Consider the following 15,784-nt stretch of genomic DNA (forward strand, 5'->3'; position numbering starts at 1 on the left):
GGATGAAATTTATCACAACACTTAGAAACTTATGAGAAAAATGAGAAAATGTGAAGAGATAGTGTTAGATCATGTGAGAGAAGATTCATCAATAAGTACTCTTCACTTTGCCTGTGAAATACACAGTTATGAACAAGTTGTCCAAGCAATGGGGCCACATGATTTTTAATCCAGAGTTCATATTTGTCAATGGATTCTCTTCTAATGCACCCATTGAGACAGGCACACATCACTTTGAATACCTGCTTTGAGCTTTAATTGTTATGATAAGGTGTATGTTATTTACGTCAATAAACATTAAATACTTGTTTCCAAAGTTAGTTTTTTATCTCATGTTACTCAGTTTAAGATCACCTACATTTATGTATAATTTAGATCTAAAGGCTTCACATATGCTGTAGATTTTCTCCCCGCACAGTTGTGTTAGCACTACTGTCGGCTGTTTCATCACCACGGAAAATGGGGCGTGTCCTCCAAAAAATCCAGTTCTGTCCTAAAATGCAACTAGTTAACATGAAATGTAAGAAAACTACAAGTTTTGGTTTATTCTATTCACTGATGCTACAAAACATACAGCCATGTGTGCATAATAATGTTGAAGTTTACTCTTGCATTGTAGTTCGGAGTGTGGTAATACAACATATTCAAGAAATCCATTTGTGTCATAAATTTAGATGAGTGAATTAAGTCCATAATTACTTGAATGTGCACTTCGTTCTCGGTCTTCCACTTTTATTGCTCCCTCTTAGTTCTTGTACATGTATCCCTATAGTTTACCCCTATTTTTCTCAAAGATTTTGAACATCTTGTACCATTTTACATTGTCAAACGCTTTTTCTATGCTGAAAAATGCTATGGATGTGTCTTGGGTTTTCTTTGGGCTTGCTTCTATCAGCAACCACAATGTCATGACTACTTCTCTGGTACCTTTACCTTTCCTAAAGCCAAACTGATTGTCATCTAACAGATCCACAATTTTCTTTTTCAATATTCTGTGTATTATTCTTCTCAGCAACTTGGATGCATGAGCTGTTAAGCTGATTGTTTAATAATTCTTGCACTTGTTGGCTCTTGTATGACATTTTTCGGAGTCTGATGGTACATCTCCAGTCTCATACATTTCACATGCCAACGTGAATAATCATTTTGATGCCATATCCCCCAATGATTTTGGAAACATTATCTGTCTGTATGCCTTATTTGATTTTAAGTCTTTCAAAGCTCTTCTAAATTCTGATTCTAATAGTGGATCCCCTATCTCTCCCCTATCAATTCCTGTTTCTTCTCCCATCAGATCAGCAGATAGTTCTTTCCCTCACAGAGGCCCTCAATGTACTCTTTCCACCTAGCTGCTCTTTCCGCTGCATATAACAGTGGAATTCCCATTGCACTGAAGGCTGTTTTGACTTTTCTGTATGCTGAGACACTCTTTCCAACAATCATTTCTTTTTTGATTTCTTCACATTTGTCATGTAGCCATTTCATCTTAGCTTCCCTGCACTTCCTATTTATATCATTCCTAAGTGACTTGTATTTCTGTATTCCTGAATTTTCGGAACATTTTTGTACTTCCTTCTTTTGTTGATCAACTTAAGTATTTCTTTTGTCACCCTTGACTTCCTCAGTTATATACCTTGTACCTATGTTTTTCTCTGCAACTTCGGTGATTGCCCTTTTCAGAGATGTCCATTATTTTTCAACTGAACTGCCTACTGACTATTCATTATTGTTGTATCAATAGCCTCACAGAATTTCAAGCATATCTCTTCATTCCTTAATAGTTCCGCATCCCGCTTCTTTGTCCATAGATCCTTCCCGACTAATCTCCTAAGTTCCAGCCTACTCTTCACCATTACTAAATTGTGATCTGAGTCTATATTTGCTCCTGGGTACACCTTACAATCCAACATCTACTTTTGAAGTATCTGCCTAAGCATGCCGTACTCTAACTGAAATCTTCCAGTATCTCCCAGCCTTTTCCAAGTACACCTCCTCCTCTTGTGATTCTTGAACACAGTATTCGCTATCACTATCTGAAACATATTGCAGACCTCAATTAGTCTTTCTCTTCTCTCATTCCTACTACCAAGCCCATATTCTCCTGTAACCCTTTCTTCTATTCCTTCCCCTACAACTGCATTCTAATCCCCCCCATGATTATTAGATTTTCATCTCCCTTTACATACTATACTGAGCATTCAGTGTCTTCATATACTTTCTCTCTTCATCTTCTGCTTGCGACGTCGATATGTATATCTGAACTATTGTTGTCAGTGCTGGTCTGCTGTTGATTTTAACGTGAACAACTCCTGATGCTCACTACATCTAGAGTGAGCTTTAGCATTTCCCTTTTCACATTTTCTAGCTTTCCTACCATGTTCAAATTTCTGATATTCCATGCCCCGACATACAGAATGTTAGCCTTTCATTGGACATTTAATCGTTTTCTCATGGTCACCTCCTTCTTGGCAGCCCCTTCCCAGACATCTGAATGGGGGACTAATCCAGAATCTTTCACCAATGGAGAGATCACTATGACATTTCTTTCAATTATAGGCCACATGTCACATGGATAGACATGATGTGTCTTTAATGCTCTGATCTCCATTGTCTTCTGCTTCCTCAAGCTGTTGATCATTGCTGATTCTTCCACCTTTTAGGGGCACTTTCCCCGCCCCAATGAAAAGAGAGTGCTTTGAACGTCTGTGTGCCCCTCCACTCTCTTTGACAAGGCTCTTGACAGATCAGGGTAACTTCTTACGCTGGAAGTCTTCAGCCACCATTGCTGATGATTTTTATTCATAGTTTTGATTCCTAATCAAAGACGCTACCCCAAGATTATGGGTGTCCCCTCCCACCTCAGAGTACCAATACCCGTCAACAACCATCCTATCCCGGTAAATGCCCTTGGAACCACTCATAGCACCCCCCTCCCCCCCCCCCCCACCCTGCCTTGTTGACCTTTTCCATCTGCCTCATCTCCACAACTCCCTCCCAACACCTCACAAAACCAAAAACATAAACAAACCAAAAATACTTTTGTCACTTATCCATCAAAAACCTCAATTCTACAGAAGTTTCAGTCCTCTCCAAGAATCTCACCTTCAGCCCCTCAGCCCCACACCCCAGTTCAAACATGCTGGGCTCATCAGAGAGCTACTCACCTTCTCCTTACCCTTACAGTAGAAACACTTCTTTGCTACCAGTCCCCCCCCCCCCCCCCCAAACAACGCCAACCTAATCCCATGATAAACTTTGCTTCTCCCCATTTCATACCACCATCCAACCATGACCTTCTCCCTCTTATATCTAAAGAACTCTTGGTTACCTTCCAGGAATCCCTTATCTTCACCTTAGAAAACCCAGGACGGAATAATGACAATATTATGAAACAGACTGATTGCTCCTCATCACATAGATGACACGTTGAGTTGCAGACAGGCACAACAAAAAGACTGCTGAACATGTGAGCTTTCGGTCAGTGGGCCTTCTTCTAAAGAAGACAGCACATGCATGTTCACGCAAACCCAATTCACACACACATGACCACTGTCTCTGACCACTTCTCACCTCATTGGCAGTGCAGCCTCAGTGGCCAGTGATAGTGGTCACATGTGCGCGCGCGCGCATGTGGTGTGTGTGTGTGTGTGTGTGTGTGTGTGTGTGGTCTTCTTTAGAAGATGGCCTTTTGGCCAAAAGCTCACGTGTTTAGCAATCTTTTTGTTGTGCCTGTCCGCAACTCAACATCTCCCCTAATGGTTAGTAGTGATTTATCCTTTACTTCCCTTCCCAAGAACACAAAGCTCTCAATGGAAAAAAGAACAACCATCCCCACCATCCCCAATCTCATGACAGGTCCTGATTTAATGATTCCTTCTGCAGACAAAGGCTCCACCACTGTTCTCAGGCATCTGCCAACTGTAAGATTACTCCCCCTACAAGCCCTGCCACAGTGATTCCATCCCATAAGTACAGCATTATCTCCAATCCCTAATCCAATCCTCAGCCATTTCTTCACCGACTCTTGACTAACCCCGCCTCATCATTAACTGGATCCCTATTCGTCACTGTTTGAGCCACTTCCTTAACACCCCCTATGCCCATGACCCTTCTGATTTCAAAGCCACTACATCATTCCTTATATGTCCACCCAACTACATCCTCACACATACCCACTTTTACTCTGAGGGAAAGGTGTGAAAAAAAAAAAAAAAAAAAAAAAAAATCCATGGCCCTGCCACAGTTGCCCACATGGTACCCTCCTATGCCAATCTGTTAATGGGCCACCTGGAGCCTCCTTACACAATGAACCCTCAGTCCGGTTTAGGTTCACTGATAATATCTTCATGATCTTGATCCAGACCAAGACACACTATCCCCATTCTGCCACAGCTTCAACATTTTCTCTTCCATTCGCTTCACCTAGTCCTCCTCAGTCCAATATGCAGCTTCCTGGATGGTGACTCCATCTCTCTAAAGGGTACATGCATCCCTTTGTCCTTATTAAGCTTACTAACTGTTAACGGGACCTGCGTTTTGATAGCTCTCCCACTGACTGCATATCTGCAGTGACAAGAATTCCCTTGCCCAGCATGCTGTAGGTCTCAAAAGGATTTCACAGACGAGTCCCATCCTCCAGACATAGTATGCTAACACATTTCCTGCACCATATCCTCACACTCACACAACCCGAACTCACACAACATCAAGTACCAACAGCAAAGATGTGTCCCCCACCCTTATTACCCAATACCATTCCGGACTGGAGCAACTGAATCATGTCCTTTGTCAGGGCTTTGACTATGTATCACAGTGCTCAGAAACGAATACCCTAACCACAATCCTCCCCAACCCTCCAAAAATAGTATTCTTCTGCACACCCAATATACACAACATTCTGCTCTATCCCTGCATTTCCAATCCGTTGCTATGGAGTCATATCCCTCTGGAGGCCCAAACGGAAGACATGCCCGATTCACTCGCCCAGGGCATCCTACTCTAGGACTGTCAGAGGCAGGGCCCATAGTGAATGCAGGCATGTCATACCAGTTCTGCAGCCATTTATGCACAGCATTTTAATTGGGCATGACCACCACTTACCTGTCCCACAGAATTAACTGTTACCACCAAACCATAGCCAAAAGCAGAGTTGATTTCACAGACTCCCTGCACCCCGTCTTCCAGACAGTCTCCGCTTCGTCTGTTCTTTCACCTTGTCCATCCCAATCCACTCCCTCAATGCACTGTGCCCTGTACGAATGCACTGTTTCCAGTGTCAGTGAATCACATCCCTACCCTGTGCATTTGCTGTCTCCCCCTCCCACATTCTTAGCTTGCACACTTGTTGCTGCCCTCTGTGCCATCAGCCATCCTTTCCCAACCCTCCCTCTCCCCCTCTTGCTCCCTGCCTCTTTCCTCCTCTCATCCACCCCATCTGAGATAACCCTTCATCCCCATCTAGCTGCCAAACAGCAGTCCCCAGCATTGTATATTCAGCCAATTTTACAGGTGTGTGTTTACTGTTATGCCTAAATTATTTAGATTCTGCCAAAAATTTCCATACCAAATTTATTTTTTACTGTCAGTCTTTTGGGTCAGGACAAGTGATTAACCTCTGGAAGCAGTAAAGTTAAGAACAGGAAAATTTCGAGTAAACAATACAGCGAAAAAATGTGAAATCTGCAATTTTAGCAACTAAATGCAGAATTGATTCTTTTTGCAAAATATTGTACAATCTGTCATTTTTCCCGTTTCCATGTAAAAATGTAGATCTGACGGTGACAATTTACTTATATTGGTAACTGATAGTTATTGACTGCTTTTACTAGATTTTGATTTTGTTTCTCAATGCTGAGAATTGTATTTAATCTTAAAATTACAGTTGATTTCCCGTGTAAAGAACTATGGCTCTAGTTGTGATGCCAAATGATAACACTCCACTTCCAAAAATCTCTATCCCAGCAACAGTTTTAGTCATGGACGTGGGATTTCCCAAAATTTTTGTACAACCTATCACACAAAAATTGGCACTTTTTGAGAGATCTTTAATGTGATGAATCAATTAAACTACATATTTTTGTAATACACAAATATATATATTTGAAAAAAAAAAATCAAATACGGCACTTTAGCTAACAAATAAAGCAACATGACGTCTGATAACCCAGCAGCCTAACCTAAGCATCGACACAACTGATTACCTTGTCCCTACAAACTCCATTCACAAAACAGTAAAAATAATAGTGGATAAATACTGAAATAATCATTCTGTGTTCTTTTTTACTGCCAGAAACACATTTGCATGAGATTACATTTCCATCGCTCACTGGTTGGCCAAGTGGGTGTCGTGCTGATTTACATGTTTGTGACGCAAAAATGTCACACTTAGTGATTTTCATATTCTTACTCGCATAATACAAACATGTGCTGTTTAGCTGATGCACCATAGTCAAGATCTCCCCAAACAGTGTTGTTTTTGGTACTATTTGTAGAGTAAAAATTTCGAGAGGTCTGCCACATAAGACCATTAATTACCAGTGTTCAAATTAAAAGTGAAGATAGCTGCATTACTGCAGGAAAATTAATTTTTTTAGTTAAACCAGCACGCTTTTGAGAAAAATGAAGGAACAAATACTTCAGGCAGATGCGAAGGAAACACTGAAATGCACTGCGTTGCATCACCAAATTATGCTAACAACTCTTATGGCCACATACCCATGTAATCTATTTTCACTACTCTAGGATCTTGTTCCAACCATGGGATACAATGAACTCTATTAATGACAACATGCAAAGAGTCTGTTACAACTACCTAGAATGTTAAGTCTCATCCACGTAAGATATCCTGAAAGGATACAAATCCCTTCATAATTTAGTGGAAAAGTGATGTTCCATGCCAGCAGGATATGTGCACATGTCAAATATATTGTGTTGTGCAGAAGGCAGTTTGTCTTTCACTTTCAGATTAAGACTATGGGCTGCTGTTTTCCCAATATAGTAGTGTGTTGACAGATCAGTGACATAATGTCTCATAATACAACTCTGAAGTTATGACAACATTTTCTTTTGAGGAGTTTGAACAGTGTGTGTGGTGTTAATTATTCTACAATTGATTGGATTTAATGGGTTTCATATTAAGTATTTCTTTTTTTTAATAATATAAATAAATGGATTTGTGATATCAAAAAATATAATGTAATATGTAAACTAAGAAAAGGTAACAACTAACCTACAGCTGACTGATGCATGGCACATAGAAACACACAACAGAAAACAGTATTTACACTAGATGTCGACTTCTTGCTCTTTCTCTAGCAAAAGTACAGACATCCACATACACAGCCACACAGATTCCCAAATGCACACATCTGTAACCACGACAAGACTAACTGTCAATTATTGGTTATTCAGAGAAGTTGCCAAGACAGATGGAAGTAGGGAGGGAATAGGGAAAGGTACATGAGGTAAGGAGGGGTAGGGGATAGTGTGAGGCAGATCCTTCGAAAGATAACTTAGTGGCTGCACAACAAAACAAAATGAGTTCAGAGAGTAGGGTATGTAAGAGACAGATGAGGGGTAGGCGAGGGGAGGGGAGGAAAGAAGGGTAAGGTGCAGGAGAAACAAGGGGATGAGAGGGATGGAAAAGGGGGGATAGAAAGGGGGAGGGAGGGGGAAAGGGGGGGTGAGTGAGAGAGAAAGAGAGAGAGAATGACCACATGGAGGAAGGGGAGGGAGGTAAAGGAAGGCAGTACATAATCTGGACGGGGAAGAAGTGATACAGATAGAAGAGAGAAGGAAAAAGGTAAAGTGAGGCACTGGGAAACAGGTTAGAGGAGGTTTAGACCAGGAGGAGAGTGTGCAGGATATGCTGGAGAGACAATTCTCACGTTAGCAATCCGAAGACACTAGTGCTGGAAAGGAGGATCCAAATGTGTCATTTAATGAAACAGCTATTTAAGTTATTTATGTTGTGGTGTTCAGCATATTCAGCAACCAGATGGTCATGTATGTGGTTTACCACAGTTGGAGGTGGCCATGCATGCAAGTATGCAGTTGGTTACTTGTCATGCCCACACAGAATGCTACACAGTAACTGCAGCATATATAACAAGGCTGGTTTCACTTGAGGCCCTGCCTTTTTAGGGTAGGAAATGCCTGTGACTGGAGTGTGATAGGAAGTATTGGATGGGTGTATGGTACAGGTCTTGTAACTGGATCAGTCACAAGGAAAGGACCCATGATGTGCAGTAAGTATAGACAAAGATATTCTGTAGGTTGGGTGGACATCAGAACGAGACTTTGGGTGATAACGGTAGGATTTAGGGTAGGATATTTTTCATCTTAGGGCATGAACGGAGTAGTCAAATCCTTGGTGAAGGAGGTAGTTGAGCTTTTCAAGGTGAGGATGATGCTGGATAATTAGAGGAGTGCTGGTTGGTGGCTGGTTAACAACTTTACTGACGTCACGTGTCAGAGATTGCACATGTGATCTGTTTGTGGACACACAGGACAGGATACTGTCTGTCAATAAAGACTCCGGTATGATGTCTGGTATATTCTAGCAACTCACATTTTCCAACACAGATGTGGAATCCATGGGTGATGAGACCGTAAGAAAGAGACTTTTTGACACGAACTGAGTGACAACTGCCAAAGTGGAGGTACTGCTGGTAGTTGGTGTACTTTATATGAACAGATGTATTTATGGAGTCATCAACAGCCGTTTCACTACGTGAGCCATTGGGACACTCCCTCTCAGCACTAGTTTCTCTGAATTGTGCAGGTGGGGACTGTCTCTCCAACATATCCTGCATTCTCGCAATCCTCATGGCCTACACCGCTGCTTACCTGTTTCCCACTGCCTCACCTTACCTCTTCCTTTCTCCCTTCTGTCCACACCACTTCTTCCCTGTCTGGATTGTGTACTGCCTTCCCCTACCACTGTGTTCTCTCTCTCTCTCTCTCTCTCTCTCTCTCTCTCTCTCTCTCTCTCTCTCTCTCCCCCCCCCCCCCCTGCCCCCCTCTCGACAATTTCCCATTACTATCCCTTTCTCTCTTCCCTCCTTGTCTCCCACTTCATCTCCTTTCTTCCCCTTCTTTTCTCTCTCTGTCTTATATGCACTACTCTCTGAACTCCATTCCTCTTGTTGTGTAGCTGGAGTCATCTGCCTCACACTATCACCCTACCCCCTCCTCACCTTGTGAGCCTTCTCTCCCTTCCTTCTACCATCTATCCAGGCAACTGGTCTCAATACTCAACAGTCAGTCTTGCAATGGGTGTGGGTGTGTGCTTGAGTGTCTATGTGGTTGTGGTGTGAATGCCTGTACTTCTGCTAGTTAAAGAGCAAGAGCTCAAAAGCTACTATGAATACTATTTTCTGTTGTGTTTATGTACCGCACGGCTATACATAAATGGTTGCCTTTCCTTATTTTACATATTTTCCATCCTGAACTTTCCACTGTTATAAGTATAATGCAATTAATGGGTTGAGTTTCATTTTCAACATAACACTGAAAAACAATTAAATATGACAAAAGTAAGGAACATACAGTACTCACAAAAAGCTGTCAGAAACTAATGCCAAAATGATCAAGAAATAATGCACTGAAAGATACGTGTATCCTAAGGATTAACAAATACATGAGACAGACTATTCAAAAGCAATGTGTAAACATCAATGTCAACATTGATATAATTAATTTGTCCCTCATGCTACAGTGACTTCATACAAAATTACTCTTTCTTGTTATTTCTACACTCACATTTCACAAGACTGTGCATTTGCAGTATGCAAAGTGAATTAAAAAATTAAGTCTTTTTGAAAAAAAATAAATAAATAAATAAAATGCCTGCTTATTAGAAAAAAACGCTTACCTGAAGTATCGAAGTATTCTTAAATAATCTTCCTGAATGCGAATATTTGGGTTACCTACAAATACAACTCTTCTTTTCAGTAGATCATTATATCCATCAAAGTAATCATAGACAGTTCCATCGAGACCTGAAATAAGGACTCAATGTCAGTTCCAGTAAAGTTCATGCAAAACTAACAGACAAAAACACACACACAAACTTATTCGTTAGGGTGCGTCACACTGAAGCTGCAAATGTGCTGCAGAGTTTATTCAAAAATTAGTGAGACACTGGAACAATATACTATGTGTGTACAAATGAGAAATCCTCAGCAGCCACCATAGTGCTGCTGATGTTTTGTGGAGTAATATGCAGAAAAGGTATCACAGGATACAGACAATATGGAAGTCAAATGACTTTGGATGGGTACTGGAAACACATGATAATAAGGAGACATTCAACTGTACTCTATTTTATTTCAAGGATTTGTCAAGCTTGTTACTTAGCACAGGACACACAAAGTTCATTGTCACAGCTGCACAGAGCAAAGGTGTGTAACTGGCAGGAAGTTTGCCTATGTTATTATGTAAACTGTCATCTACAGGAGAGTTACAAGTATGCTCTTTGATGTACGACTGTTATTTTGTGTGATTAAATTGTTTAATTAATGCTTGGAAAACCAACCACGTAAAATGAGAAATAATTGTCAAGAATTCTGGCTTTGATTGTAGTATTATGAGTAACTGCAACACTGAACACTTGTAACAATAGGAAGGAGATGTTTCAAACCTTATCTCAAGTTCTTATTAAATAAGTTAATTACAATTACTTTGATTATGCCATTCCACCACCTCATCTTAAGTCAGGCTGTTCCAGCTCGTTGGTTCCATTGTGAGCCGTGGAGTGCTCCCTGCTCCAGGGAGTCGTGTCGCTCGCTGTGACCATTCAAGTGGGCCGGCACGTGGCATGGCTGGCTGAAGCAGGTGGCAAGGCAATCGTTTTGATGTGCCAGCTGTGTCTTACAAGATCGACAAGCTCATACTCTTAGCTGCTAAGACGTGGTGACATGCTTCACCAGGAAATACGATGTTCAGGAAATAAATAAGAAACACCTGTTTTACAAGAAATTGCATACTAAATTTATTGGGCCTCTGTAGAGTGACATTTTGTTTTCATTACAAGATCGGAAATATGAGGCGTCAAAGTGTTCGCAGCGTTAATGGGGAGGATGGCCTACATTGTTGCATCCTGAAGTAACAATCGTTCCTTACTTTTTACTCTTTTCATTGCTGAGAAAAGCTGTTTACAATAGTATGTAGATCCAAACATGCACATGATCTGAGCGGCATTGTTGTGAAGCTTGGGAAATGTTTTTTGCTGTAATGAACAATACCATTGTGATAAATGCAATGTGTTGTAGTACCTCTTTTTCAACAAAGTTGAATTTTGCAAATCAATAATCTCCAATTGAAGTGACGATGACAAGTCATTGAGGGAAATTGAAAAAGGAGTGCTGAACACCTTAAGTTCCATTTCCAAACTAGTGAGGTCTCGGAATCGTGTTTCAAACGATGTGATGAGCTGCTTTAACTTTGCTTGGTAATAGCCGAAAGTAGTACCTTCAAGTAGTTTTAAAGAAGCAAGACGGTTGAAGAACGTTAAATGTCCATTACTCATCTCCCTCTCAAATAGACGTAACTTTTCCATGAATGCTTTGATCTGGTCGTGTAGCTGCCCTTTGCCCTGCAATGACAGATTTAAATTATTCAGATGCATAGTTATGTCAGCTAGGAACGGCAGGTCTGATGTGTATAATGTTGTTGTATATTGTACCTCTTCGCAGAATTAAGTACTTTATGACATACAAGACACAGCGGACGACCTTCCCTCTCAATGAATAGATAGGTATCCTCCAATAGAGATACAGGGCTCCCACGGCTAGCCATAGCTGTCATTGAACACAGATTATTGCGTAAGTTGCAGCTGCATGCGGGCAGGGGGCAGTGAGTTCACTTTCCCCCTCCACGCAGGCTCCGAGCTGCCGCAGTGAGCACTCCGGCACCCTGGAGCTTGGTTGGAACAGCTTGTCCTAAGTACCTAGCACTGTAAGTAATCAAGGTCCTGCAACTGACTCTATGCACAATGAGCAGCATCATTAGTAGGCAATTCTACACAGAATTTTTGGCTGAATAATGACTTATTTAACTCAGCAGAATTTGTTAACTGCCTCTCAATCTGACTTCTCTAAAGGATTTTGCACAAAGAAAGCAATACGACAAATGAAGTGGTACCAGAGTTAAACAAAAAAATCATTCTTTGGGAATATTTTGTGAGCTTGCCCCAATCTTTGATTGTGTGGACCACAAAATTCTACTCGGGATCCCTCTAGCATGAATGGAGTCTTATATTCATAATGGAAAACGGAGAGTCCCATTAAGAGCCTGTGTCACAGGCATGAAACTACTTCACAATGAAGGACCACAACATGCTGAATATCGCAAGGATTGACACTGTGCCCAGTCGTTTCCAACCCACATAAATGGTTGTCCAATGACTTTAACAGGTAGTTAAAAAATGGTAGTGTTTTCTGATGACACAAGTATACTAATTATGTCTCCAAACTCAATCCTAACACGCACAGCTCAGATGATAAATGAACATGCATACAACTGGCTCATGGCAAAGACTCATGTTATGTGATTTCAGACAAAGGAAAAAGACCTTTTAGAACCAGAAGTAGTCATTAATGGCCATACACTAAATGAAACACGATGTGTGAAATGCCTTGGTCATAAGCTGAACAACACTTTAAATGAAGCCAACCCACAAATAAACTACTCAAAACACTCACTGTGGTTTGCCCTTACAGGCATCTCAGATGTGTGGCCCTACATACAAGAATGTGTCTTTGTTTTGCATATTTTCTCTTGCTGTTGTCTAGTGAAATTATCTTTTGGGACAGTGTACTTAAAGTAAACAGACTGCTTATTAAAACTCATACGCTCACCTGCCGACACATTTTTTCCTTAATGGTTTTTTATCATGGATGACAAAATTACTGTCGGCTGAACTGAGAGTGACACCAGGGTTGCCACAAGCTTACCCAAGCGTAATTCCCTGATATTGCCCCAATTTCCGGACAAGATTTAGCATTTGTCCCTGACAAATTTTGAGATCTTAAGGGTAAGTAAAGACATAAGTTGGCAAAAAAATTTAATGACATCTGTATTTCTAACCATGTGAGCAAAAATCTTAAGTACTAACATCAACATATTGTGTAATTAACTGCTTTTAGATGGAAAATCAAGCCGAATGATATACGTGTTTCATTAAGACCACTGATGTTATTTTATTTCAATAAAGCGAAACACATTTGGTGACAAATATACGCATTTTGTTGGAGTCGCAAGTCAAATTTAAAATACCTTCACTGCTTTCAGATATAACCTCAGAAAAAAGCAGGCCTCTTGCAAGAAATGTATAAGGTGCGAAGAGTTGTATAAACTAACACTACAGGTGACCGCCAATAAAGAGTTGGTTCCACTATGTTTGTTGTTGTCGGTTGTGTTATGTTACTCTATAGGTATGGTGTGATTTTTCTTTCAAGAAATACATGAGTACATAGCGTACAAACTGTCAGTGACTGCCACTATTTTCTTCTTCTTATCATCCATACTTTCTAATATATAAACTACTTTCGAAGTGCTAAAATGTACTACAACAAATAAAATGTCTATAAAATGCCGCACTGTACAATGTACTTGCAATGAGATAGTTGCAATTCCTTAAATCCATTGCCTGTGGCCTCTGGCCTGTTGAGCAGCACCACAGTCCTGGGTCCATGGATAAACCATGAAAATCCACTGAATTACACCACACACAGACAGAATCGGCCTGCGGTCAAATCGGTGAGAATAAATCCAACAGGCAGGGCCAGCACATCAGTGGGAAACTACAAGCTACAGATTGGCAAACCCGATCTGTCAGAGATACCCACAGAAATGGCCTGCGGTTTTTGCCCATCATGGAAGTCCACTAGTGTGGCCAGCTGATAACGTCTCACAGACATGCTGATGAAATGAGACCATGGTAACCACCCATGCAACAGATGACTTGCGCAAATAGGTAGCAACACACCGTAAAGATGATCGCTAAGCCACAGACAGACACATAGAAAATGCCGATGAAATGAGACCATGGTAACCACCCATGCAACAGATGACTTGCGCAAATAGGTAGCAACACACCGTAAAGATGATCGCTAAGCCACAGACAGACACATAGAAAATGCCGATGAAATGAGACCATGGTAACCACCCATGCAACAGATGACTTGCGCAAATAGGTAGCAACACACCGTAAAGATGATCGCTAAGCCACAGACAGACACGTAGAAAAGACAATTACACTCTCACAACTAAATTTTTGGCCATAGCCTTGGTCAGAACATGAAAACACTCACACATTCACACAATCACTCAGACACAACTCATCCACATGTCTGTTGTCTTTGGCCGCAGCGTCAACAAGCTCTGAGAATGAGATCCAAACAAACCACTGCTCACGCCTCCCTGCCTGTCATCAGCAGCTGCTGGCTAGCAGCAAGTAGGGTGGCAGCACTGACTGTAAGCCGAGGGAAGGGGAGAAGCAGTAAGAATGAGAGATTAGGGAAGCCACTCACATACTCAGCTGCACCCAGCCAGTGACAAAGCATGCCATCTAAATAAACAAACAATTTCATGCTACTGAGACAAAAAAAGAGATTTTTCCAGTGATTTTTTTTTTTCCAAATTTCCCTGATATGTTTGAAATTCCCTGATTTCCAGAACTTGTGACAACCCTGAACACAGCACAAGAGAGACAATAATTTTCATGTAGACTTTGTCCTGTTGTCTAGCAAGCAGAATGGAACTATTCATTCTAGAGGGAATATAACCAACAAGCTGCCATCCAACAGTAAGCAAGAGATTGGGAATCCATAACAATCCAATAGAATAATAGAAACATACGTCATTAGTCACTCTTTCTATAAGTTATACAAATATCTAGATTCAGGAACTGAAAATTCACATTAGGAAATCAAGCTTTCAATACCACTCACCGGCTTTGATCTGTGACATAATTGTGTTGTGTGGTGTCATGACAGCGCAGCATATTTGAAATGTATTGTGGTTGCACAGAGCAATCATGTTAGAGAATGTGGTGGCAAGCTCTAGAGTGGGATATTTATGTTTGTTATACTGGACTTCTTGAGTGCTGTTTGTGATAATAATACTGAAGAGTTTGTGGAGGTCTGTTATTTTGAAGCTGGCAGTTATGGGCCATACATTCAGTTTTGGGTTTAAATTATTAGTGTGGTATGCCATTTATGGTTGGGGATTTAATTTTATGTGTGATTTTTATTGATTGATTTACGGAGGGAGACAAAACAACAGTGGTCTTAGCCCACTGTTGTCCACACCAACACTTTGTTTATTATTCGGTTTCTCTCCTTGTTAGTCTAGGAAAGCCAACCGATACCTATAAAGAGTAGTGGAAGGCTTTTACTATCTCTTTATTAGACACAATTTCTTCAGGAATTAATGAACTGAACATTCTGCCTCTTTTGTCCTCCAAATATAGCATGTTTCTTGTTAGTTATAGATGTAACAATGAAGTACACAATTAGGTTCCTGAAAGTCACACTGGGGGTTTAAAATTTTCTTAGTGACAGACACTTTTTATTGTTACATGTCTGCTTTGTTTTCATTTTCTTGCTTTCAAATGTTGACTCCTGATGGGTAAATGAAATGCTCAAGATGTCTACCATTAGCTCTAACACAACCTTCTAAAGAGCACATATGGACTGACTTACTAACTCCCATATTTCAGGTGTCAGCTGTATTTGCTGAAATCCTTCTTGAATGCACTGGTGAAGGATGTCAACATTTG

General features: G+C 40.8%; 1 protein-coding gene across 1 annotated transcript in view; it reads right to left on the bottom strand.

The window, feature by feature from the left end:
• Positions 1-15,784, bottom strand: part of LOC124612675 (CCA tRNA nucleotidyltransferase 1, mitochondrial) — a 56,357-nt gene that overhangs the window by 21,150 nt on the left and 19,423 nt on the right. The window contains exon 5 of the mRNA XM_047140999.1: positions 9,875-10,001. Within this exon, the coding sequence (XP_046996955.1) occupies positions 9,875-10,001 (127 nt within the window). The remainder of the gene's footprint in view (positions 1-9,874; positions 10,002-15,784) is intronic.

This window comes from Schistocerca americana, chromosome 4 (assembly GCF_021461395.2).
Source record: "Schistocerca americana isolate TAMUIC-IGC-003095 chromosome 4, iqSchAmer2.1, whole genome shotgun sequence".
Classification (NCBI taxonomy): Eukaryota; Metazoa; Arthropoda; class Insecta; order Orthoptera; family Acrididae; genus Schistocerca; species Schistocerca americana.